This window comes from Peromyscus eremicus, chromosome 23 (assembly GCF_949786415.1).
Source record: "Peromyscus eremicus chromosome 23, PerEre_H2_v1, whole genome shotgun sequence".
Classification (NCBI taxonomy): Eukaryota; Metazoa; Chordata; class Mammalia; order Rodentia; family Cricetidae; genus Peromyscus; species Peromyscus eremicus.
Genome location: NC_081438.1, coordinates 7,948,771 through 7,975,459, shown reverse-complemented (window position 1 = coordinate 7,975,459; position 26,689 = coordinate 7,948,771). Strand labels below are relative to the sequence as shown.

Sequence of the window (26,689 nt, the reverse complement as noted above, 5' to 3'; positions counted from 1 at the left end):
GCGGCTCCCACAAGCTCATGCTTTGAACCAGTTGGACCCCAGTGGGTGGTGATGTTGAGAGGCCTGGAGTCTGGCTAGAGGAAGTGAGTCACTAGGTGATTGGCACTGAGGTGGTAGCTGTGCCCCCCACTTCCTGTTCCAGCTCCACGTCCTGATCTGCCAAGATATGAGCAAGCAGCCTCACCCTCCTGCCGCCGCGGCAGCCAGGATGGCTCCCCTCTATCCCTTTCCTGTCATAACGGACTATACAACCCCTGAACTGGGCAAAGAAAATAACCTCTCCTAAAGCTGCCTGGGTCAGACACTGTCACGGCACAGAGAAAAGAACAGAGGGAGAAGGGACCAGCAGCAGGTCTCATGTTATTTATCTGTTGTAACATTTTACATATGATGATTATCAAATATACATACAGAAGGGCCTTAGCATGGTGCCTCAGGTGGGGTGAGCCTGAAAGCTAACAGCAGAGATCCAGTAGAGCCTCAGAAACGCAAACCCACAGCTTGTCAGCCATCATCATTTGTTTTTACCAGACAACTTTTTATCTACTTTATGCTAGGCAAACTCCTACTTAATCTTCAAAGCTCAGGTCCAGTGGTACCTCTTTGATGAGTCACATAAGTTCCCCCAGCACCCTGTTTAGCGCTAAGCACACAGTGGATATATGCACTTGGCCACTAGGCTCTTGAGGGCAGGGAAGGTGGAGTTTGCTTTTCTCTGCTTCTACCACAGGACTATGCACATGGGTTTCAAGGAAGTACAGGAAGTCGCGCATTCCGCCTTCCATCTCGGGCCAGAGGCAGTTTGCACTGAGGATGTGCAAGACGAGGTCCACAGAAGTATCACCAAAGACTAGAAGCTACAGGGTCTCTGGCCCTCCTCGCAGCTAACCAAGACTTCCAGCAAGAGAAACCACCACTATATAGAAACAAACAGCTCAGCTTTCCCAGATTGGTTCAAGGCTGGCATCTGTGTGCCAGGCTCTCCAAATTTAAACTAATACGAGCCCCCAAGGATGGTGGCACTCCTTTCTGGGCCAAAAGTGTAGCCTCATCATTTCTTTTTTTTTTTGTTAAAGATTTATTTATATTTATTATGTACACAGAAGAGGGCACCAGATCTCATTACAGATGGTTGTGAGCCACCATGTGGTTGCTGGGAATTGAACTCAGGACCTCTGGAAGAGCAGTCAGTGCTCTTAACCTCTGAGCCATTTCTCCAGCCCCAGCCTCATCATTTCTTAAAAATAAATAAATAAATAAATAAATAAATAAATAAATAAATAGTGCTATGAGTTAGGAAGTTCTTTCTCATGTCTAGCCTGTATCCTCCTTGCTTTCTTCATACTCTGTGCCCCTTTGCCCAGTTCTGGGGAGGGAGAATACAGACAGCTGCTCGCCCTCCATGGTCACCAGTCTCTTCCTGACTTGGGAAGCAGACAGAGAGGTCCCTCTTTGCAGAGTGAACAGCGCTGTCTGTCTGAAGACACTTACAAAAGTAGCCGGTGAAAGCAGCATTGCAGAAAGCCACTGCTGGCCAAAACGCAGAGAATGCCTGACAGTGGGATGCTCCATCCCAACGGACACATCTGTAACACATCCCTCCACCTAAGGCTCGGGGAATACCACCAAAGAGGAGCTGAAAGATTCTAAGAGCTGGAGGACCAGGGCACCTGTGTATTCTAGACATGACATGGAGGCTGCTCCCACAACACCTCAACTGTACGGCTTCCTAAACAAGACCTGCACAGAGACAATACATGCCAATGTGAATGGGGGAATCTCATGAGGCCCCACCCCTACGTGAGGAGCCACCAGCCATTCATAGCTGCCGAGAGAGAGAGAGAGAGAGAGAGAGAGAGAGAGAGAGAGAGAGAGAGAGAGAGAGAGGAAGGACTCAGTCTTCTCTAGGGACTATCCTGGACAGATGATCTAGTCAGCCCTCAACTTGTGTACGTACAGCATTGCTGTACGGACTCAACACACACAAACACACACACACACACACACACACACACACACACACACACACATACACATACGACTAAAGAAGAAATCATGAGGTTGAGTGAGCGTGGGGGAAACAGGAGGAGTCGAGGGGGAAGAGGAGGGCAGGAAATGATAGAAACACAGCCCTCCCGTTTAAAAGTCTCCAAAAATAAAAAATAAAATAAAATAAATTGTTGGTGAAAGTATGAAAAAGAAAAGCAAATTGCTTTGGGAAAGGAGGAGGCGGGCTTTAGCAATCAGGTGGAGATGGCTTTGAGCAGCCTCTGGGAAGATGAGTGTAAGAGACAGTTCCACATCATACAGGACCAGTTCTTTATTGAGTTGCTCCACAAGAAGGCCTTGGGGGCAGGGATGAGATGCCGATGGGCCACAGGGCTGCCTCCTTATCTCTGGAGTTGGCAAAATGTACCCTAAACTTGGGTCTCAAGGAATGCCCTTGCTCACTCTGTCTTGGGGATTGAACACAGAATCAAGGGAACGCCGGGAAAAATGCCCTATTACGTCAGTTATATCCATGGTGCTTGTTTTTCTTTTTCTGGAAAGGGTCCCACTGTGTAGCCCAGGCTACCCTTGAACTCGCAACCCACTACCTCGGCCTCTTGAGTGCTGAGGTGACAGACTGCCACCAGCATGGCCACCTCCTTTCAGCTCTGTTCCTGAAGGCGATGTGGAGCCTGGCTTTACAGTCGGTGGGTCTGGGAAGATCGTGTACATCAATGGTTTGGAGTTTTCAGGAACGGATTGTGCTGAGGTTCTGATGTGAGGGGTAGAGTGGACCCAACCCCCTCACTGCTGGTCTCTGGGTCAGTCTTTCAGACAAAGCCACTTGGTCATCTTACTGGGTCCTCAGTGCTCAGTACCCCTCTCATCCCCTCTCATGCCACGCTGGCTGAGAAGCCCATCCCCAAGTCACTCCTGCCGTGTTTTCTGTACTGAGCTCCACCCCTCTAACTAGAAGATCAAGGTGATTTTTTTTTTTCAAATTGCCACTTTAAACAAGGTGAACAGCATAAAAGGAAGTGGCCACAGCCCTGCTCTTGTTCAGACTTTGCCAGGGACTTCCAGTTATTTCTAGAAAAGTCAAGAATGCTTCTGCTTCTTCCCCAGACTTCCCCCTTCAGCCAAACTCCAAGGCTGCCACCAACAGGGGATTAAAAACTCCAACGGCAAACCACCAAAGCAGGCTGGCAATGTCAAAACACTGCATTTGGGCATACATTAAGCACATAAGAGTATTCCTCATTTCTTATCTTTCTTGACACATAGGAACGTCTTAGTCAATTTCTACCCTCCATTTATAAAAGACATGACTGAGGCAGGAGGATGGCAAGGTAAAGAACTGCTCAGGATACCGAGTGAGTTAAAGGTCAGAGAAGGTAACTTAGTAAGGCCTCATCTAAAAAAATATTTTAAAGAATGGGGGAGAGGCTGGATGACTCAGAAGCCAAGAGTAGGCAACACATTTGCAGAGGACCCATGTTGGAAAGCTCTTCACTGCCTGTAATTCCAGTTTTAGGGGATGTGAATCTCTGGCCTCTGCCTCCCAACTGCAGAGATTACAGGTGTGCACCACTACACTGAAGTTTATAGTTCTTTTATTAAAAATGAAACTATGTGAACTGATAACTTTCCCAAGATAAAGATGGACAGGAAGTGGTGCCTCCAGCCAGATCCAGGCTCAGCCACAGTTGGTCAGGTGTACAGTTCGTTGTCCTAAGAGATGAGACTGATTTTTAATTTATTGTCATGGTTTCAGTTTTGCACAAAAATAGTGATGTTTCTTCTTTAAAAACATACACTATCAAAACATATGTGAGCCTATATTATTAGGGAGTGTCTTAGTCACTGTTCTGTTGCTGTGAAGAGACACCATTACCAAGGCAATTCTCATGAAAGAAAGGATTGAACTGGGGGCTTGCTTACCTTTTCAGAGGTTCAGTCCATTTTCGTCATGGCAGGAAGCATGCAGCCAGTGTGGTACGAGAGGGGATAAGAGGGGTACTGAGTACTGAAGACCCAGTAAGATGATCAAGTGGCTTTGTCTGAAAGACTGACCCAGAGACCAGCAGTGAGGGGGTTGGGTCCACTCTACCCCTCACATCAGAACTTCAGCACAATCCATGACCGAAAACTCCAAACCATTGGTCTACATGATCTTCTGACACATAGACCTTCCTTCAGATACTTTCTTCTGAACTCTGTAGATACCTGAGCTCATGTGCACAATGCCCATACACATATCCACATAACTAAGATAATAAAAATGAATCTTCAAAAACCCCCAAAGAATGAGGAGATAGCTCCATGGTAGAGCACCCGCCTAGCATGCATGAGGCTGTGGGTCATCCTAGAACCCCCAAAATAAAACTAAACAACAACAGTAACAACAAAGGGATTAAAAAAGATTTATCCCCTATCCTAAATGTAAAAATAAAGATAACAGTATTGGTATGCTAATAAATGATAACAGATACTTGGTCTTTAGGAGATGGTGGTAGTCATGGGTGGTAGGGATTGTTGCAGAGTCTCTGTAAGGAGGTTGGCTTACGGAGACGGCTGTTACCCTGTGGTGGTTTGAATAAAAATGGCCTCCATAGGCTCATTTATTTGAGTACACAGTTGCCAGGGAGTGGAACTTTTAAAAGGATTAGAAGGATTTGGGGGCGTGGCCTTGTTGGAGGAAGTGTGTCACCGGAGGTGGGCTTTGAGGTTTCAAAGCCCATGCCAAGCCCAGAGTGTCTCTCTCTTCCTATGGATCAGGATGTAGCTCTCCAGTGCCTGCCTTCATGATGCATGCTCCCTGCCATGATGAAAATGAACTAAACCTCTGAAAAGGTAAGCAAGCCCCCAGTTCAATCCTTTCTTTCATGAGAGTTGCCTTGGTAATGGTGTCTCTTCACAGCAACAGAACAGTGACTAAGACACTCCCTAATAAGATAGGCTCACATATGGTTCGATAGTGTATGTTTTAAGGAAGAAACATCACTATTTTTGTGCAAAACTGAAACCATGACAATAAATTAAAAATCAGTCTCATCTCTTAGGACAATGAACTGTACACCTGACCAACTGTGGCTGAGCCTGGATCTGGCTGGAGGCACCACTTCCTGTCCATCTTTATCTTGGGAAGGTTTTCAGTTCACAAAGTTTCATTTTTAATAAAGAAAGGAACTATAAACTTTTCAGTGTAGTGGTGCACACCTGTAATCTCTGCAGTTGGGAGACAGAGGCCAGAGATTCACAAGTTCAAGGCCAGCCTGGGTTATACTTTAAAAAAAAGCCAAGGCTGGTGATATAGCTCAGTATGCAGTGCTTTGTACTTGCATAGCCCCAGGTTCCATTCTCAGGACCTCATTCTCCTACAACAAAAAGAAATTATGAAGGAGTTTTTAAAGGCCACAGTAGTTTGTTTTCTTGTCCGTGAACAGGAGTCCCCAGTGTTCCAGTAAGGCCTTGGTTGGTTTGTTTTACTAGGGTGGACCCAGGGCTTCCTGCTTGTTAAGCACATGCTCAGCCACTGAGCCCATCCCAGCTCCAATGTGGCTCTCATTTTTGAGAACAGTTGAATGCAGTTCATCCACAAATATTCCTGGGTGTCACCGGCTGCAGGAGAGTCAGCCAGTGGGATCGTGGAATTCCCCACGGCCCCTTCTTCCTCCTTAGCCATCAGCAGCTGCTTCTGCTGTGGCTCCGGCTTGGCTCCTCAGCCTCTGAAGCCCTGCAGAAAGGCTTGGCGTCCTGGCTCAGAGGGACTGAAAGGCTCCATTTCTATTCAGGTGCTGAGAAAAGCGGGTACCACCCCCTCTTTCAGACCTCCCATGAGTCACCCCACTCTTGCTGCTGTGGGGTAAGGGTGATTGGTAGGAGACATGGGCTCATTCCAAGGGTCACCCTGGCCTGGCCCGTCAGCTGCCTGGGCAAGAGAGAAGTGGCTGCTGGTCTGTGGCCAAGCTGAGGCACTCTTAGAAAGGGATGGTGACTCAGCTGTCAGCACACATCTCAGCAGATTGGCAAGGACTGAAATACTTGGGAACAGATGGAGCTGGCGAGGCTGTGGGCAAACAGCCCCCCCGCCCTGCTCCGCCACTTATCTGGTAAGATGGGTACTGCCACAGGGTTGTAAATGTAAATGACTTTCGACTCAACCTTAACACTTCTAGGAATTTTTTTCTCTCCTAAGTCCGCTCACATGCCAAATGAGGTATCTATACAGTGCCACAGGGGATGGAGCTGCTGTCACAGCCAGAGAGGGGCCATAGCCCAAGGGTCCCGTATGAGGACTTATTCAATAGAGGCATAGCCTCACACTGGAATATTATACACTTGTGAAAAAGAACCAGGCCCTCTGTACTGGCTACTTTTATGCCAACTTGACACAGGCTAAAGCTGTTGGAGATGAGGGAAGTTCAATTAAGTAAATGCTTCAATAAGATAGGGTTGTAGATGAGCCTATTGGGCATTTTCTCAATCAGTGATTGACATGGGAGGGCCCCCGCCTCGGCTGGTGGTCCTGGGTTCTATAAGAAAGCAGGCTGAGCAAGCCACAAGGAGCAAGCCAGTAAGCAGCACCCTCCATGGCCTCTGCAGCAGCTCCTGCCTCCAGGTTCCTGCCCTGCTTGAGTTCCTGTCCTGACTTCCTTCAGTGATGGATTATGACCTAGAAACTGTAAAGTGAAATCAACTCTTTCCTCTCCAAGTAGCTTTTGGTCCTGGTGTTTTTAATCACTCCAATAGAAACCCTAATTAAGACACCTCCCCCCTTTACTTTCTCACAGGGACTTATCTCCTAGACACGTTAATACACGAAAAAGCCAAGCCAAGTGCAGACACAATGTCATACGAAGGCATGAAAATAACACAAGTGTCATTTGTCTGTTTATACACGAGATGTTAGAACGCACAAAGAACAACCAATACTGTTGGTCTCTATGTTTGGCGTTAAGGGGAAAAAAGGTATTAGCGAGGATATTTGGTGGCTTTAGATTTTTTTTTTATATTTTTCATACATATCTTTAGGTTTATACATTTATAAAAATATTCAGAGTTTTATATTTTCCATGTCTTTAGAACATGGACCACAAGTGCCCTTCCTGGTAGTAATGGGAATGTAAGCTGTGGAAAAATGGCAAGTTGCCAAACACTGCCAAACACCACACACCCAGAAACGGAGCCGGTCCTCGAACCCCAGCCCCAGCCCTCTTGGCTTAGCTTCCAGGCCAATGGCTCTGGGATGCCATGCTCCCCTCCCCTCTCTCACCCCCACCCGCAAGGAGTTGTGGGAACCCAGGAGGCTGCCAGTGAGGTCCACTTACCTGCTCCTTCTCTGAATACGGATTGTTGAGGACCACGGGGACGTTGCCCTTCCCCCACAGGTCATTGAAGACTCGGTCATTGTCACCGCCCAGGGGCAGGGCTTTGGGCGCCTTGCCATCTAGGTCTCTGAAAGGCAAGGGCGGGGGAGGGGAGGGTGAGGAAGACTGAGAGCAGGGTGGTGGCCTTGATCTGGGGGCCCCGTGTCTATAGAGAACCCCGGCTCACTTGTAGGTCTCTCTGTGTAGCCTGCGGGCCCACACATCTTCATCAGGGACACCGTCCCCCACCCCCAACCCCACCCCCACCCCAGTGCCACAGGGAAGGCAGTTCTGGGCTCGCGTGCAATGTCTGTGGCTTCAGCATGGCTGCCACATAGACATCACTCAGTCCTCCTCCCACTTCCCGGGTCGGAGAATCTGGCATCTCCCAGGTCTGTCAGCATCACCGTCATCAGGTATGTACCAGACACCCTACCCACCCAGGACAGCTTGGGATGAGGGAGGTAGGGCAAGGGATGGACGGGAGTCCTGCAGGCCGGACCCAAGACTCCTCATTCTGATCTTGACCAAGGCTTTGAGCGTCTTTAACAAGAAATCACCAGCATAGGGGACAGAGCAATGAAAATAATACCACTCAGCATGGCGTCTAGAGTTAATTAGCATTCACCATACGTCAGGCACTATACGTGTGGTTCATGAGAGAGTGTGTGTGTGTGTGTGTGTGTGTGTGTGTGTGTGTGTATGTGTGTAGGCCCGAGGTGAGCCTCAGCCTCAGGTGTTATTCCTCAGGAGCCATCCAGCTTGCCTTATGAGTCTCTCACAAGTATAGAGATCATGGATTTGATGGGACCGCAGAATAGGAAACCCCATCCATTCCCTTGCCTCTGCCTCTCCAGTGCTGAGGAGCCTTCCTTCATGTGGATTCTGGGGACCAAACCCAGGTCCTCATATTTGCAAGGCAAACACTCTCCCAGGTGAATGGTCATCTTGCCCCTTTGCGTGTGTTTGACTCATCTAACCCTTGAGATGGTCCATGGGGTGGGAGCAAGAATTAGCTACCGCCATCACACATTCACAGATGGTGAGATGAGAGACAGAAGTGTGGGGGGGGGGAACTGTGGAGGTTAGAGCTGCTCTCAACGCCAGAGTCCAGGATGGGATGGAAGACAAGTCTCTGGCCGTGCTGGTGAGGAATTACCTTGGCTGGGTCAACTCATACGGAAAGACCCATCTTGACTGAGGGCAGGACTGTAAAAAACAACTAAAGAAAGTGAACTGAGGCCCAGCATTCATCACTCAGTGTTTCCTGACAGGGCACACAATGTGACCAGCTGCCTCAAGCTCCTGCTGCCTATGATGGACCGCAACCTAGAACTGGGAGCTACAGACCCCCACGCCTTAAGTTGCTCCTGTCACATTATTTTATCATGGCGACGGGCGAATAACTCATCCAGGGGCCAAGGTCCCAGGTGGTCAGTGGTAAAGCCAAAGCTTCCGGCTCACTGCTTGCATTTACTCTGAAGTAGAGGCTCCTAGGACTGTCTTTATTCACCACCACCATCACCACCATCACCACCCTCAGAGACAAATCTCTGGCTTTCCTTTCTCATCAGCAGTAACACTACCACCAGTGACACCCTCACTGTCATAATCTTTGATCTTTGTCATACTGTCACCATCATCACTATACCATGACCACCATCACCACCACAGTCACACATCATCACCAACATCAACATCATTACCATCATCAACATAACCATCCTTGCTATAACCATCACCATCACCACATCACCACATCATCATCATCATCATCATCATCATCACCACCACCACCATCAGTGCTATCTAAACCATCACTAGCATTTTGACCATCACCATGCTCACGACATCATCATTACCATCATCACATCACCATCACTGGTACCCAAACCATCACATCACTATCATCTTCATCATCACCATGATCATCATCACTATCATTGCCATCCTCACTGTGCAGTGGCTTGAAAGAAAATGGCCCCCAAAAGGAGTGGCACTATTAGGAGGTGTGGCCTTGTTGGAGGAGGAATAACACGGTGGGGATGGGCTTTGAGGTCTCCTGTGCTCAAGCTACGCCCAGTGTCACAGTTCACTTCCTGTTGCCTGTGGATCAAGATGCAGAACTCTCAGCTCCTCCAGCGCCATGTCTGCCTGCATGCCACCATGTTTCCCACCACGATGATAATGGACTAAACCTCTGAACTGTAAGCCACCCCAATTAAATGCTTTCCTTTATAAGAGTTGCTGTGGTCATGGTGTCTCTTCACAGCAACAGAAACCCTAAGACACTCATCATCACCATCATTGCTACTATAACCATCAACGCTACAATCACCATGATTATCACCATTTCCTCGCCTCCTTCACCATGACGATCACCACTACCTTTGCTCTTGCCACTACCAGCATCACAGTAAGAATCACACAAGAAAGCTGATACATGTACAGAATCCAGATACAGAAAGCCATTAGCTCACGTCACACGGTCCTCAACCACAGGCTTATGCCTGACTCCAGAACATGATCACTAGCATGGGAAGCCCCATTGGCTTCCTGCCCTTTCTTCTGATCGGCCCAGGCTAAGGTTATGCCAGCAAGGCCGTATAGGGTAGCCAGCCTCAGAGATGAAGACTGGACCACGTTACCGAGATGCCTATGTCACCTCTGTCCTTTCCTGTGAGGGCTGCTCTCCTGTTCCCTTCTATTTATTGGCCTTGCATCCAATTGCAGATGTACCTTATTGTCACACCCCATCCCAACTTCAGGCCACTCAGCTACTTTGTGTCCCTCATGGGTATTGGTTGTGGGCATGGGGGCTGTCTCTTATCTAGCTCTCTGTGTTAACCTTCCCAGCTTTGGGGACTCCCCCAGACCAGGTCTGTGTAGACTGTCATTTGGGATGAATCAGGAGCTGGGAGGCTGGTTCTCGGTGCAGGGCCCTGAGTGATTCCTTTTCGCACTGCTCCGATGGGGCCAGCCCATCCCTCCTAGCTGGGTTTCTCCTGGCCCCTCTGGCCCATGGCTCAGCCACTTTTCTTCTTCTGCTGGGTGAGGATTACATCATCAGAGGGAACATTCTGTCTCACCCTCTTTAAAATGTCACCAAAGCGTCCCTAGAGTGGTTCTCGATGGCCAGCATTTCCCAAGTCAACGGATTACCTGTGCAGCAATTAACTAGGGAACGGGCTGTAGAGAGCCGCTTCAAATGTCACTCAGCTCCATTTCAGCTCTGTTGTTCCTGAGCTGACGGCGTCATGTGACCACAAATGGGGGCCTCAGCAGACAAGGGAAGAGGTTAATGCATTTGGGGACGTCTGTAATGTACCAGGTACTTGTACACAGTTATTTCATCTCATTTCAACAGCCATTCACTGCTCTTGGTTTCAGACGAGAGAGCAGAGCCCAGAGAGGCAATGTGTGTTCCCTAGAGGCCCACAGCTTGAAGCCGAGGTATAAGACGAGGTCTGATGGCTGGCTGTTAGCTCACATCCCTTCTGAGATTACAAAAAGGGCCGGGAGGGGGGGGAGGAAACACAAGTCAAGATACTTGGATTCTCAGCTACAGGTGACAGAGCAAGAGCCCCAGCATTTGTGAGGCCCATCACCTAGGCAACTGAGGTGGATCCTCTTGTGGCCTTGCAGGAAGGAGCTCACAGGTTTAACATCTATTTATTTTTGTGTTTTTCCTCCCTTCCTTTCTCCTCCTCCTCCTCCTCCTCCTCCTCCTCCTCCTCCTCCTCCTCCTCCTCTTTTTCCTTCTCCTCCTTCTCCTTCTTCCTTCTTCTTCTTCCTCCTCCTCCTTCTCCTCTTCTTCCTTCTCCTCCTCCTTCTTTCTTCTTCTTCCTTTTCTTCCCCCTCCTTCTCCTTCTCTTCTCCTTTTCTTTCTTCTTCTGTTATGAACAACTTTGTTCAAAGAATGCACTTGGATGGGTTGTCTAACACATGCTGATTTTAGAATCACATATGATGAGGAGGGAATGGGCATTTTTAGTATGGAGCCCAGGGAATGTCAGAGCTGAGCTATCTGATCTCCATGCACTCAGGACAAATTCAGGAGTAGACCCCCTGACCCCACAGCCTGTAGGAGAGGGGCTGTGGAGGACCTAGTACCCCGGGGTTCATCTGCATGATGAGGGCTCCTGAAGCATCCCATGGGGGCTGCTCACAATGGTACCTGTGTAGCATCCACAGTGGGGACTGGGCAAACCAGGTCTGTCCCTTGGCTTTGCTCATTAAGCCAGGTGAATCTGGACATGGAACCAGCCCCAGTGTGTCCCTTGTCACATGAGGGCTAATGACAGCATGGGTAATGACTGAGCGAGAGAACCCTCCTGGCACAGGGCTGGGGAAACCGGCTAGTGACTCTCTGACACTCTCCATCCTTTGTTCACAGCCTCATCAGATGGGACAGAGAGACTTCTAGTCCTTCAGGGTCTTGGTCACTGTCCAGGCTATAGTCAGCCACGATGGCCATGCTTTCCGCCTGTACCACCTGATATGGCTACTAGACACTTCCGAAGTACAGGTCTGCAGTCAATGTGGTTAGATTCCCATAATTCCCGACCCCAATCTCCACTCTCCCCTCCTCTGTGTGCCCCTTTGCCCACCCCCAGCTGAGTGCTGCCTCTGCTCACCCTTCAAAGCACATGGGACACCCACCTCTGCTGGATACTGCATGAGGTCATGTGTGAACACTGCCCGGCACACAGTCAGCACAAACAAGACACTAACTACAATGATGTTCCTTAACAGTGAAGGAAGCTGCAGCTCAGAGAGATTGGGTCACTTGTCCAAGGGCACATACCCAGAGAGAGAAGTTTGCAAAGCTGTTTTTTTTTCCTCTTATACCTGGGCATCCTGGGGCATGGGGGTTACACAGCAGACTCCGGAGGTGCATCTGGCTAAATCACATACTCATGAAGAGTTGTGAGCATTTTCTCAAAAAATTAAATTAAAAAAAATATATTTGAGTGTATGAGAGAGAGAGAGAGAGAGAGAGAGAGAGAGAGAGAGAGAGAGAGAGAGAGAGAGAATGAATGAATATGAATTACAGCATGTGTGTGGAGGTCAGAGGAAAACTTACGGGAGTCTATTCTCCCAAAGCGTGACGATCAAACTCAGGTCAACAAGGCAGCAAGCACCTTTATCCGCACTGCTGACTTGCTGGGCCCAGAACTTTAAATTAGGTGCTAGACACTCCCTGTCAATGAAGTGAGAGCATTGACTCCATCCACTGAGTAAATGCAGGCTTGGTGATGGTTTTTTATTATTTCCCCCGGGGAGTGGGATGGGGATACTAGGAGCCCACTGAAGTAGGTTGTCTCTTGACTTCTGGCAAGGGCAGATGGATGACTTTATTTGGTCATCACTCATGGGTCCAGGGCCTGCCTGCCTAGCTGCTTCGAATTGTCTTGATGTAGTTGGAACTGTCTGGGCCTCAACTGTGGAGGTTTGCAGCCAGAGACCTCCTCATAGTGGGCTCGGTCCCAGGCCTTGAGGGTTGGTGAGCTTCCTGTCTCATCCCGTGGCACACCTCATGATGTGACAGCCAAAGATATCCGTGGACACTGTGCTGAGATGCGTCCTAGCCACGCACCATGTCAGCACCCTGAACCTGGCGGTCTTCAGCACAGGGTATTTGGGAATCTCTCACAGAACGCACAGACGGGTAGCCTAGTCTGACTCCTCAGAAAGCTCAAATGGCTGACCACTGGACAAGCCTGGGGACCTGGCAGGGAACAGGTGTGTCAGGCCTGTGTGCCAGGCTCCGGGAAGGTAGAGGCAGTTACCAGACGATGGGGCTATTGCGGAGCAGCTGGTCTTGGCAGAAAGCCTGCCCTAGCTTTCCATGGATGTGTTGGCTAACTCGTTCCCATCCTCCTTGCCCTGCGCTAGCTCTTCATTGCTACCTCGACCTGGTCTCAGACTCTGGGGGCCGAGTTAATAGAAAGACCCCACGTTTGTGGAGGTGGGATGTGGCAGCCGTGGCCACATCCTTGGCTTCAGCAGGGTGCTGTCACCCTGATGGGGAGGTCTTGTTAAACAAATTCAGAGGTTTTTCTATTTTGAGACAGGCCCAGGCTGGCTTTAAATTCACTGAGTAGTCAAGGATGACCTTCAACTTCTGAGCCTCTTGCTCTACCCCAAGTGATAGAATTACAGTGTAGGTCATCACACTTGGTTTACGAGACATGGAGCTGAAGCAAGCACTCTGCGCATGCTAGGAAAATACTCTACACCCTCAGTCATTCTTTTTATTTTTTCAGACAGCCTTACTACATTGCCCAGGCTGGCTTCAAAGTTGCCACTCTTGGGCCTCAGCTCTCCTAGGTCTTGAAATTACAGGGTAGGCTGTAAAGTTTGCTTTTGAGATCAGGAATCCTACAGGGGATGCTAAAGATGGGAAAGAGAGGTGGGGCGCTGAGGCTCAGTCATCACCGTGACTCTGATTACTGATACCCTCAAGATGGGCAGGACCCTTAAGCCTAAACCTGCAAGAGTAGGTAAGTAAAGAAATTGGGGGTAATAGGCTGGGTTTGGATGTCGGAGGACAGGAGAGTTCCTATGCGTTTACGAAACATCCATCCTGTCCCACTTGGAGTGTGTGAACAGCCAGCCTGACTGGATACACAGCACAGATGCTCTCAGTATCCTTAGGGGCTATGTTTCTGAAGAACAGTGATGTCTGGGAGGTGGTTCAGTGAGTAAAGTACCTGTGTGCAAGTGTGAGGACCTTTGTGCAAGCCTGAGGACCTTCATGCAAGCATTAGGACCTCTATGCAAATGTGAGGACCTTCGTGCGAGCCTGAGGACCTTTGTGCGAGCATGAGGACCTTAGTGCAAGTCTGAGGACCTGAGTTTGATCCTCGGTGCTCACATAGAAAGCTCCTCCCACTGTTTACCCTGCATCCCTTAGAGCCTTCCTTTACCCCTTTGAACCCTTCATGCTGGTCCCTGCCTCAGGATCTCTGTTCCCACCCTACCTTCTTGTCAGGCTGCCCTCATCCCCAGCTTTCACATGACTGGCACCTCTGTCTTCCCCCGCCTAACATTCTCCTCACTCCTGAGCAACTTCCCCCCAAATCTCTGGCCTATTTCCTCCCCTGGCATGAGTCACTGGGAGAGATGACGGCAAACGTCTATTTGTCTATTCTTCATGTCTCTGATGTGACTCGGGGAGGGGAGAGCTCTCTCAGCAAGTCTCCAGCTCTGAGAGCAGAACCAGGGGCAAGACTGTGTTTGCTCAAAACTTCACTGGGTAGAAGGCGGCGAGAAGCCCGCCGGGGACAGGTCAGTTTTGAGGAGGTAAGACACGTGAGTGAGTTCTTCCACAGCTCGTTCAGGATGAAGGGCCGAGTGTCCAAGTGACAAGACAGAAAGGGGGCAAGGCAGGGAAGGACAGATTGGGGAAGACATGTGTGTCTGATGAGGAGAAGAAGGGAAGTCGCTCTGGGTTGTGGCGGGGAAGTTTGTGGGAGAGCTTTTGCAGTCCCATTCAGAGCTGTGTGTGCAACGTGCACCAACCCAGGCAGCCTGGAGCCAGCCCAGCTCAGGGTCACTCTGAGGTCACACATGCTTACACACACACACACACACACACACACACACACACACACACACACACACACACAGGTGTAAGCAGGAGGACCTGTGTGCAAGCGTGAGGACCTTCATGCATGTGCATGTGTGTGTGAACATGTGTGTGCACATGTGTGTGTGTGTGTGTGTGTGTGTGTGTGTGTGTGTGAAGGTCACTGGAAACTCTCCAATTAAGCAGGACCTGCTGATCACTTTCCCCACTGAGCATCTCCTCTGCCCCATCTGGGGTACCTTGGTAAGCAAACACTAATGAACTACATAAAAACGGGCCAGTCACCTTGCCCTGCTACAGGAAGAATGGATCTGGGATCCTGGCTCTTCCATGATGATGGCTGGAAGGTTGGGAAACCCGCAGAACCCGTCAGAGAGGCTCTTCCGTAACTCAGGAGGCCCTTCTTCCCATCTTGAAGGATGAAAACCCTTGGTCATCTCGCCCTGCGTTATTTACCCCAAGCCAGAGCAACTTCAAGGTCTCAGTTTCCCTTCCAGACTCAGATGAAATATTCTGACAGCTTCAGACACCCAGTGGCCGGTAGCCAAACGCACTGTGGACAACAAGGCCATCTATCTCTGAGGCCACAGAGGTCAAGAGCACAGCCGGGGGCCTGAGTCTGGTTTGGTGGCTTGCTAGCTGTGTGGCCCGGGATAAACGACAGAATTCATCATAGAAAGGGGACAATTTTAAGAAGGAGACGGGATTGACAGAGAGAGTGGGTGTGGTCAGCAGAGATGGGCATACGACACAATCCTCGAACCCAGGCTTGCCACAGAGTGGGTGCCCTGCGTATTGCCCCTCCCACCCCCGCAGCTGTTTCTTTTGTCCTTTTAACTCCAGACACTTATCGAGAGGCTTGTAGGTTACACGCAGGGCTGTGTGACCCTGGCTAGGTGGCTTCGGCTCTCTGATCCTCAGTTTGCTCACTTAGAAAACCGGGCTGAGGCCGTGTGTCCTACTTCTCAGGCAACATTTACATGACCTCTGAAGGGGTATGTAGGGACTGACCGAGGGCCTTGCAAAAGTGAACAGGGGGGCAGGTTTTCTGATCATAGGGCTGGGATGACCGGCTGTTCCAGATGGATGCTGGCCCAGGGACCTTGGCCTCCTTAGAACCCTGCCTCAGGGCAGCAAGCTGAGCAACCTTGATATCCCCTGACACTTTTTAAAGTGACCGCTCTCAAATACAGAAGGTACCAGAAGTCTGTGTTTGCAGTCTCCTGGGACCACTTGGCTCCTGGGGTGAGGGGATTTGGCTGCCATTCTAGAGTAACACATCACCTTTGGTCCCCACTAACCCCAGTGATGGAGCAGAAAGCTAAGTCCACTCATAACAGGAATGAAGGGCAGCAGAACCAAGACAGGGAGCAACCTGCACTAGCAAGTGGCTGATGCTCCGGGTAGCCTTGGGAGTCACTGGCTGATGAGTGTACCCTGGATGTGGGATCTGGGTACAGTACCAAGTGGCTCAGTGTGGTAACCATTCATCCAGCCTCCAAGTTGCCAGTGACAATCCTCAGCTCCAAATGGCATCTGGTCAGGGAGGTCAACGGGAGTATAAGATATTCCCCATAGCTGTGCGCACTGAGGGTCCCTGATGGTCTCAGGGATGCCAGTGTGAGACTGACCCCAAGGACAGTGTGACACCGACTCTGGTGTTTGATTTCAGCCCCCAGGAGGCGGTGTGACAGTGGGTTGGGGGACATTCTGGGCTGTTGCTCTCTGCGTTCAGGGGTGTTCCTGACATTGTAGAGGTGGTACCATGTGGGGACAGAGGGACATGCCATGCCAAGGATAAGCTCCCCCTAAGGAGCCAGGCCCTCAATAAGCACAGGACCTTCCACGTAGATGGAAAGCAGGCAGAAATTCCTGGGCTCTGCCGTATGATACCGAGGGCTTTGATCTTCCATGTGTGAGTCCATAGAAACGGGGAGTTACCAAGCGAAGCCAGACTAACCTGCTGTCTCACTGAAAACTGCTCATTTCAGAAAATTGTATCACAAACCCTGACACCACTGTGGCCCTTGGGATACCAAGATGACACATCTATATCCTTCTGTATCTGATGCTCCTGTGTGTGAAACAGTTCTGGGTTCAGGCACACACCTTTGGCCTGCCGGCTGAGGTCCCACTGTTGATGGCTGGCTCTCTCTTTAGGAGATTGACACTGTCCTTTGTATCACAGTTAGGACATGAAGTGTCTGAAAATGTCGAGTAGGGGGCGGGCTCTACCAACCCTACGCTAGCTTCCGGCCAGTAAGGTGGTCTTGGGTACGACATGAGCGTAAGCCACCAAGCTAGGGGAATGGGTGTCGTTAAGAAATGTCACCCGTTCCCTAGAACCTGTTCCTCGGAGTGGCTTCCCAGGGCTCTGAGCCTTCCTGGGCAGCTTTCTCTCAAACCTCAGCTTATCTACGACTTTTGGCTAAGACACTCGGCATGTGCAAGGTAGATCTAGGCAGCCAGAGGGAGGACCACAATGGGAGAGAGATTGTACGGAGCCACCCCCAAGTCAGAAAAAATGGGTCCAGGGGCAGTGTCCTATGTCACACTGGCTGTGCCTCCTTGGAGAAAGAAAGGCAGGTGATGATTTCTACGGAACGGAGTATGGAGTTTTGTTTACAGTCCTCTTTTTGCTCCGTAACTACCCTAGCACCCCATGTTCTGGAAGTCAGCCATGCTCATCACTTGTACATACCACTAGTATTAAACCAAGAACTCTATATTCTAGGTGGCACCTTTGTGTCCCTTCAAGTGTCACCTGAGGGACAGGGTCAAATTAGCCACATAACGGGCAGGGAGGACCCAGCACTCACTGTGGGTCTTCCGGGGAGTACCCAGCACTCATTGTGGGTCTTCCAGAGGAGGACCCACATCATATGGAGTTTGGGAGTGCAAGACTGCCTGAAATAGAACCCAAGGGGTCCTTCTATCCGCAGCCTCTGGCCCAGCTGCAAATCCAAGTCAAATGTATGAACCATGGATACATCCGATGGTCAGCGGCCACTGGCCAGGGACTCCACCACACCAGCTAAGACAGAGTCTCATGGAAAACCCCCTGAACTTGTCTTCTGCCGAGGAACAGGGTTAGTTGACTAGGACCAGCTTGTGTCATGCACACAACAGAGACAACTCCGGAGTCCGAGCGCACCGCACGGCTTCAGTGAGTGTCGCAGATGAGTGGCCCCATCCCCGTCTTGGTAGCATGGAGCAGGGCTACTGGGTTTGATGGCGGAAGAGGCATAGGGAATTCCCTAATTGCGGGACACACAACTCTCGGACTGCCAGGGCCAGCTGTTCTTTCCTCCCTCAGATGGAGCTGGCAACACCCACAGTTCTGCCGGATCCCTTTCACCAGAGACTCCCAAAGCAGTGGTTTGGTGAAAAAGAGGGGTCATTCCCAGTACTTTAGGGTCTTCACCCAGGGTCCAAGACTGGAAGACTGTGGTTTAGGGCGTTGGACTAATTCTGCGGTCTTTCCCTCTCCTCGAAAACCTCCCTAGTCCTTAGCTGGCTATGGAGAAGAGAAAGCAGAGTGGGTTTAAGAGTTCAGCTCTCCCCTGCTCTCCTTCCCAGGATCATGGCATGAGCTACCTGCCCAGTGAGCTGTGTGCACATGCCTCTCAATCCCTAGTCAATATCAACAAAGCCATTTCCACCTCTCTCAACCCCACCCTTGACACATCCTTCCCACATCCCACCTTATGGGACTTCGGGAGCATTCACGGGACAAACACGTAAAGACACAATTCCCCGGACCATGGTTATTAATGACTCCGCGTTTCACGGCAAGAGCCGCGTCTTCAAATGGATGTCTGCTCACCTCGCATGACTAGGATTTCTAGGGAGAGATGAAGGGTGGCCAAGCCACGTGGGTGGGCAGGCTGGCTCCTGGGTTGCCAGGTGGAGCCTCCACATGCACACCTCCACACAAGCACACACTTTGTGTAGCTTACCTGTCCACCTGGACTCCTGTGTCTTTCATCTCTGCTTTGGCTGGTCCCCCTCTGCTGACTGCTTTGCCTCCGCTATTGAGGAGGCTCAGCACAGGCTCTATCTCTTTGAGCAGTTCATCATGGTCTCCACTGTCCTGGAGACCGGCCTTGGTACTTTTCACTGTAGGGTCAATGGCCAGACCATTAGCCTGGGAGACTGAGCCAGCTTCCTGTCCATTGCCTTGGGCATGCTGAGGCCCATTACCCGGACCTGCGACCCTGCCTACTGCTAATGGCTGGTCTTTGCTGGCTGACGGTTGGTGGGACAGATCGACGGCTTTGGTGGGGGGACCCAGGGGCTGGGTCACCCGGATGGTCTTGGGGGTTCCATCCCCCGTGAAGGTGGTCTCCAGGTGTGTAGTGAAGCCCTCAGGGCCCCTCAGAATGAGGACCACGTGGGTCTCAGAGGCAATGCCTCTGAGTACCTCCAGGGCACTGTCATAGCTGAGGTCCACCAGGGGCCGGCCATTGACGGCGAGAATGATGTCTCCAGCTTGGATAAGGCCGCTCTGCTCCGCGGCACCTCCTCGAATCAGATCTGAGATGATCACGGGTGGCTTGCTGACCCGTTCCTTCACCAGGAAGCCCAGACCCCCGACTTTGCGTTTGAAGAGACGGACAGAAATGACATTGGGTTGGATCTGCTGAACCCCAAATGTGTGTTCTTCCATGGTGTCTGTGTCCTTTGGAAGACCTCCAGGCTAAGATGGACTCTTGCAGGAGACCTGAGCTACTCCGGAAAAAAAGAGCCGGTTACAGAATTTCAGTCACTTCTGTCTTTGACGTCAACTTGGCGTCACCGGCTCATTGCCATTCAGCCTTGGGTGGCATGATTTCATGTGTCCCCACCTCCTTCCTTGTTCTCTAAGGAAGCCAATGTCGACCAGGCAGACGTCAGGAGCGGTGAAGGGCTGTGTCCCCAAGCAACAGGTCAGGAGGACTGGAGGTTTGCTGCGTCTTATGATCGTGTCTAAAGTGACACACAAGCATGGGCACTAGTCTCTGGGCATCTTGGTCACCAGCTTGTCAAATGCAGATGTGATGTAGGAGTCCTGGATCTGATGAGTAGAAAAAGAAGAGAGTGGATGAGGAGAAAGAGGGAGAGAATGAAGCAGAGTACCCCATACCTCAGAACTAGGATGAAAAACACTGAGTCACGAACGCCTAGGGTGCTGAAGCTGGCCTTCCTCGAGTGGACACCCACCTTTGCCAGTTAGCAGTGGCTACTTGGCTTTATCCCTGCCATCAAAGCCCTCAGGGACCAAACAGCCTCCCAGGGGACACCTCAGCCAAGATGGCCAGGCAACCCTAGAGACCCAAGGGTAAGAATTCTCAACCTTTTATCTTTCCCAGCATGGGAGCCACGGCTCTGACTTGTCACACTGTCCTCGGTGCCCTGGGTTTTGCAAACAGTTCCCATTCACAGCTCAGAAGCTCCTCCAGCACCAATCTTTGGGCTCCCCACTCTGGAACCTCCTCTCCAACCTCCACCTCCACCATCACCAAGAACAAAACCCACTGGATAGATACAGAGGCTGCATTAATGGTACCATGGACAGAGGATTCCAACTAACCCCATCCCCCAGCCGGTTCACTCATTATTATCTCGTTTCAATTTCAAAAATAGACACTTTGCCATGTTACGAAGACTTCCAACACAAAGAGCTAGGTCCACACAAAGCTCTGGAGTACATTTGTTCCCCCACATACCACATGAAAAACCCCAGTGAGGGAATATGAGGAAGACAGACTGTGACCCTCTGGGCTTAGTAATGGCATATAACACGCTCAATCGATATCCACTGACGGGAGACTAACATGGGAGTTTTCTGAATGCATCTATTCTCAACAGTTATTTTTTCCTCCTTTGATGTCCACTGAAACCCATCCCTAGACCTGGAGCCCCAACTTGAAAGAAGTCTCAGTGCCTCGTCCAAGGTCACATAGAGCGGTCGGCCGAGGGACAGACCAGCTTCCCTTTCAAGCCTGAACTTCGAAACTTACCCGATAATTACTTCCGATGCATATATTCACAGCTCCATATTTAAATTCTCTAAAATGCTGTCCAGTTTCAAAGCATCAGTTGTCCCAGGGTAGGGACTTGGGGTGATGCTTGCAGTGTCAAAGGCCAGCAGGGGCCAAGCTGGAGCATGGTAGTAGCTCGGATCAGGCAAGGGCAAACGGGCTGTGTGTATGGGAAGCTGTGGGCTGTGATGGGTGATCTGTTAGCCCTGTGGGTTGGGTGGGGATGAGAGAAGGAGAAGCCAATCCTTAAATCCATTTCTCTTCTCCCCTCCAAGCCCCGGTTCTACCCGTATCCCTAGACTCTTCTTTCCAGCATCCTCGCCATGCCTTAGCACAAGGAGGGCCACCCATCTGCTGGCGTGACTAACAAACCCAAACCTCACCTCCTCTTGCCTTTAGCACCTTCCCAGGGCCACCCCAGGGCTGAGCCAGCAGACACAAGTGCCCACTGCCTCCCAGAACAGGAGCTGACTACAGAGGTCCCCCCTGCCTTTCAGAGGAGGTCCCCCTCCCCCACCAGGGCCCCTTGAAGGAGGCTGGTTAGTGTTTTTGCAGCTTGCATTACGTAACCCCACCAGCCGCTCTGTGTGGGTTGGGGAGTAACGAATCCCTGGCCCAGCCCGGGCTGCTTTCTCCATCTGGCGCGGCTCTGTGTGTGTGTTTCTCTCTGTGTATTCATGCATCGCCCTCATGCTGTGGCATTTCTCTGCTGTGTGTGGCCCTGGTGTCAGTAGCCTGAGTATGTCTTAGCATCTTGCTGCCTAGGCTCTGGTGTGCAGGGCAAAACACCCAGGATCGCCATGCTCTTCCTTGTCTAGAAAGATGGGTTCTCTCTCTTGCTTCCTTAGCTCTCCATAAGTGCTCCATCTTCTGGGGACCAAACTCCAGCCAAAGGTGGAGACAGCTGGGGCTCTAGAGCTCTCTCCGGGGTCCACATTTGGTTCTTGGCTCCATTCTTTAATGGGAGAAGGGTCTGGAAGGGGAGGCAAGGATCCCAAGCTCACTTATTATAAACCCTGGCTTAGGCCAGACCTTAGTAAAGGACAGAGTGTGGACCTGGCCTTTGGTGTGCCTTGATTAAAATGAAACCAACCAGAAACAAAGCATGTCACAGTGTCTCCCACTGTCAGCCATGCTCAGCTTGCCCTCTGTCTCTGCAATCTTCTAGAAACAGGTGGGGCTCTTGGCAGGTGCCTGGTAAACTAGGATCCATCCTTCCTTCCCTCCCTCCCTTCCTCTCTCCTTTTCTTCATGTGGTACAGTGAGTGGAATCCAGGGCTTCATGTATATACTAGACTATATCACTTCTTAATTTTTATTTTGAGACAGGGTCTGCTGAAGTTGCCCAGGCTGAACTTGAACTCTCTCGGTAGTCCAGGCAGGCCTTGAACTTGCCATGCTCCTGCCTCAGTAGCTGGGATTACAGGCCTGAGCTGCTACTCCCAGCACCTGTCACAGTCTTAACCCCACAGTGACCTGGATTTTTTTTTTCCCTTCTACCTAGAAGACCCATTCCATCTGCCATCGTGTCTTGTTCTTAGCCTGAGCAGAGTCAAGTTCACCTGTCCCTCCTTTGCAGGTAGACACATGAAACTTCATAGGGATGCTTATGTGTCACACTTTGCAAACATCCAGGTCCCCCAAGTCTCTGCGGCCTGGCTCTGTGTTTCTGAGCGGGCTTCCTGTTTGCCCTGAGCCTCATTTCCCTTATCTGTAAAATGGTTTCTTAGTAGCAACCACCTGATTAACCCGGGGAATTCAACAGGCACAGAAAACACAGGGACAGCCATGCCATGGAGAGGAACGTCGCTCAGAAAAACCTGCCTCTGGTTATTATTATATAACATGTTGATTTGGACTCCCTGGATTTTAATCAGTAAGGTTTGGTATTTTGTCTTTTGTTCCCCCTCAATCACAGTCCTTTTGTGACATCTCTAAGGGCACCCTTCCCTGCAAAGGGCACTAAGGACTCTCACCTGGTCCCTTCGGGAGTGTCATCTACAGGGATGTAGGGAGGGAGGGAGAGAGGGAGGGAGAGGGAGAGGGAGAGAGAGAGAGAGAGAGAGAGAGAGAGAGAGAGAAGCTAGGCTGACCGTCCTGCCAAGTTGCTGCCGCTTTTGGGAGCTGGGATTCTAAACAAATCTCTCTCAATCTCCCTCCCCCCCACTCTCTCTCTCTCACACACACATACACACACACATACACGGTACGTACCATGGAAACCACACTTGGACATGAGCCTCTGCTGATAACTTCACTCATTCTGGGTGTGTTTATTTCCTTTACCTTGCTATGAGGAAATCAGGGGATGAAGGCAAGGGAGGAGGAAGCAGCCAAAACAGGGCGTGTCTGATGTTGCCTCCTTCTTGTGTGACCTTGGGCAGGCAGTGCCTCACCCTGGGTCTCATTTCCACAAGGGGAGGAATGGGGATGATTGGAAGTTCTTGGCCAGAAAGGGTGCCAAACCCTCTGCAGGGATTTGATTCGATCCTTTTACAGCCAGCATAGGAATAAAGAGCTGTTCTCATCCTTGCCTTGCCAGTGGATGAGCATCGAAGATCTGAACTCTCCTTGCTGTTCTTCCAGTTTTGTCTTGTTTTAGAAGGTTAAGCTTTATGAAGTACTTCCTGTTCGGCTAAGTTATCAATAGTCTTTTAAGAAGAAGAGAGGAAAGGGGGAGACTCCAGAGAAGTTTAATAGTCAGGGTTAGATCTAGTCCGAATTCCAATTTCAGACACGATGGCACCTCCATCTCTCCCCAAAGCACGCCCTCCACTGTGGCCTCACATTTCAGCCCTATGCTGCTCAAGGTCATGCCCAGGGGCTCTCCTCATGTACACATAGGGCTCTGAGTATCATTTGTCCTCGTTTGTTTTCTTTGTTGTGGTTTTCCTATTGGCACACTTTCCGTTTCTAGACCAGGATGAAGATGAGCCGTTGAGAGCCTAGTATAGCTCATTCATTGAAAAACAAGGAACAGAGAAGTCTGGAGACTGACAGGAGCATGCTCAGTGTTGTGAACTCAAGTGGAAACACGGGTATCTGAAATTCCCAGAAAGAAGGGGATCTGGGTGAGATGGAAGAGAGAAAACCCTTGCCTGTGTTAAAGCAACTACATGCTGAAGGACTGAACTTTGAGACTATGAAGAGTTAGAATGTTGCAGACTACAGGCTTAAGGAATGAACTTTGAGATTACGAAGAGTTAGAATGTTGCAGATCAGAGCCAGATCCTCTCTGGCTAATTCTGGTGCCCTTGGAAGCTGCCCTTTGCTCACCCCTGTGTTGGACCCAATGTCCTTGTGACTATCAAAACTTCAGAGAGGATTCTTAGTCAGCCACTAGCTCCACCAATCCCAAAGCTAAAGATGTCGTTGTCGGCGGATGTTACACATCGGAATCTCCCAGGCTTTGCTGTGACCCTCCACTCGCGCCCCCACTGAGAACTCCGGCAAACCCTTCCAGGGTCTTCTACTCTGTAGCTAATGAAATCTCATGTAGCCACTTTCATGACAGAACATGGAATTTAGGGAAACCTGAATCTCTGTCCCCAAGCCTTGGTGGTCACTCAAATTTGGCTCCAAAATAAACTCTCTTACTCCCTTTGAGGTGAGAATTGTGGTTTTTTGCATTAACCATCATATCAGATGGTGGTGAGCCACACGGTCTGAGGTGGCAGCCGCTCACTGTATGTTGGCTGGGCTTCCTTCACTGTGGCTAAGATGTTCTGGAAAAATCCAAGTGCACCTTGTGCTTCAAGGACTTGTACGAGAAAGAGATCGCAAAACGTATCAATTTTTTTTTTCTGAGTTAGGCTTTTTTTTTTTTAAACTATGTTAGCCCAGGCTGGCCTTGAACTCATGACCCTGTTGATGACAGCTTCCCAAGGGCTAGCATTACCATATTGTATATAAATTTAAAATAATGTTTCCATCTAAAAATGATACTATTACGGATCTATTAGGCTAAATAGAATTATGGAAGTCAGTTTTCCTTTGTTAGCTATTTATTTATTTATTTATTTATTTATTTATTTATTTATTTATTACATATATTTTTGTGATGCTGAGGATGCCACATGCGGGCCAGGCAGGTTCTGTCCCACTCAGCTGCGATCCTCTCTCTTCCTTTTACTAAGCTTTTCTTTTTCCGGTGTGATTACCACAAAGCTGAACAGTTTGTCACGGCTCCTACCACACTGTCATCAGACACTATGGGTCCAACTGTGACTATGAGGCCAGTGGGCTGGCCCAGCAAGTAAAAGCTCTTATCACCAAGCCTGATGATCTGAGTTCAATCCCCACAATCTACACAGTGGGAGGAGAGGTCGACTCCTCCAAGTTGGCCTCTGACCTCCACATGTGCCCGTGGTAAGCATGCCCACCCAATGAACAAACAAACGTTCGTTAGGTCCCTAGAATCTCTCCTCCCTCTTGTTCCCTAGGAATCTACTGGAGACTGAGCTGGGCACAGGTATGGGAGGGAGTGATGGAGGAGAGAAAACCTATCGATACACAGGAGAGGTTAGAAATGGGTGTGTCTAGGACTAATGTTCTAGTTCCCGGAGCGCTTCCCTCTGGGCATCAGCTGAAATCTAACATCTATATGCAAGGAGTGTGTTCTGGAGAACAAGATGGGCATCTACAGATCGGAACAGAGCCATCCTATTCCCTGTCAGTTGAGAAAAATGCATGCAGGGTAAATTCTGTACATGTACGCACAGTGATCATTCTGGAAGGGACAGGTATCCATGCATGCATCTTCCCAAGGCCCTGCAAATCAGAAGTCGGTGGGCACACCCTTGTCACCAAACACCTTTCCTCAACCTGGAATGTCAGATCACTTAGGTTCTAAGCACAGATGTATTTATATTTTAAACGAACAGTATAAAAGAAAACAAAACCTAGTTTGTTTGCAGTCTGCACAGCCACGAGGTTGCCCTCGGAGCCACAGCCTTGTGGCATTCTCTCTCTGATCTTATTTAAAAACACATTTTAAGTTCCCAAGTCTTAAAGAGCACAACAAGACACAGCCTCCCCCCCGTACCAACAAAAGACATCAAGCTGCGCCCCCTTTAAACAATACCCCAACAACCAACTTCCGTAGTCTTTAATTTACAGCCTTTGAAGATCCAAGTTGAAGTCATCTCTCCCACGCCAGCAAGCCAGAGCCCCAAGCCTGCCACGCCCCCACAAGTCAGCAGGGTGTGTGCTGACATCCTGTGCCTTGGGGATCCCAGAGATGAGTCTCTGGGTCCTATTGTGAATCACGCAAGCAAACTGTGGAACCCCCCTTTGGGGCTGCAACCTTCTGAGGATGACTTTGACTTTCTCAGACTGAATCCACAGCTGGGCCGGAAGAGTTTGAGCTCAGAGTCAGGATGGAGGAGGATTGTAGAATCCTAATCCCGGTGGCCGGGGGATCTAGGGAGGGATGGGCCCTCTCTTACACTGTTGCGTGGTACAGACTCTTTTAATATTTGACAATACCGGCCCTCAACTTAAAATGCACATGCCTTTGGTGTGGCTATTGAGAATTTGGACTTTCTCCTTCAGATAAGCCATAGAGAACATCAATAAACACACACACACACACACACACACACACACACACACACACACAGAGGTGGACGTGCACATATGAACACACACACGTGCATGAATACACATTTCATACATACCTTCATGCACACATACATACACATGTCTAAGGACTC

At 50.0% G+C, this 26,689-nt stretch overlaps 1 protein-coding gene across 1 annotated transcript in view; it reads right to left on the bottom strand.

Moving 5' to 3' along the window:
* Positions 1–20,002, bottom strand: part of Nos1 (nitric oxide synthase 1) — an 85,758-nt gene extending 65,756 nt beyond the window's left edge. The window contains exons 1-2 of the mRNA XM_059249430.1: positions 18,912–20,002; positions 7,320–7,446 (exon numbers count right to left, since the gene is read on the bottom strand). Of these exons, the coding sequence (XP_059105413.1) occupies positions 7,320–7,446; positions 18,912–19,621 (837 nt within the window). The 5' untranslated portion in view covers positions 19,622–20,002. The remainder of the gene's footprint in view (positions 1–7,319; positions 7,447–18,911) is intronic.
* Positions 20,003–26,689: the final 6,687 nt, after the last annotated feature.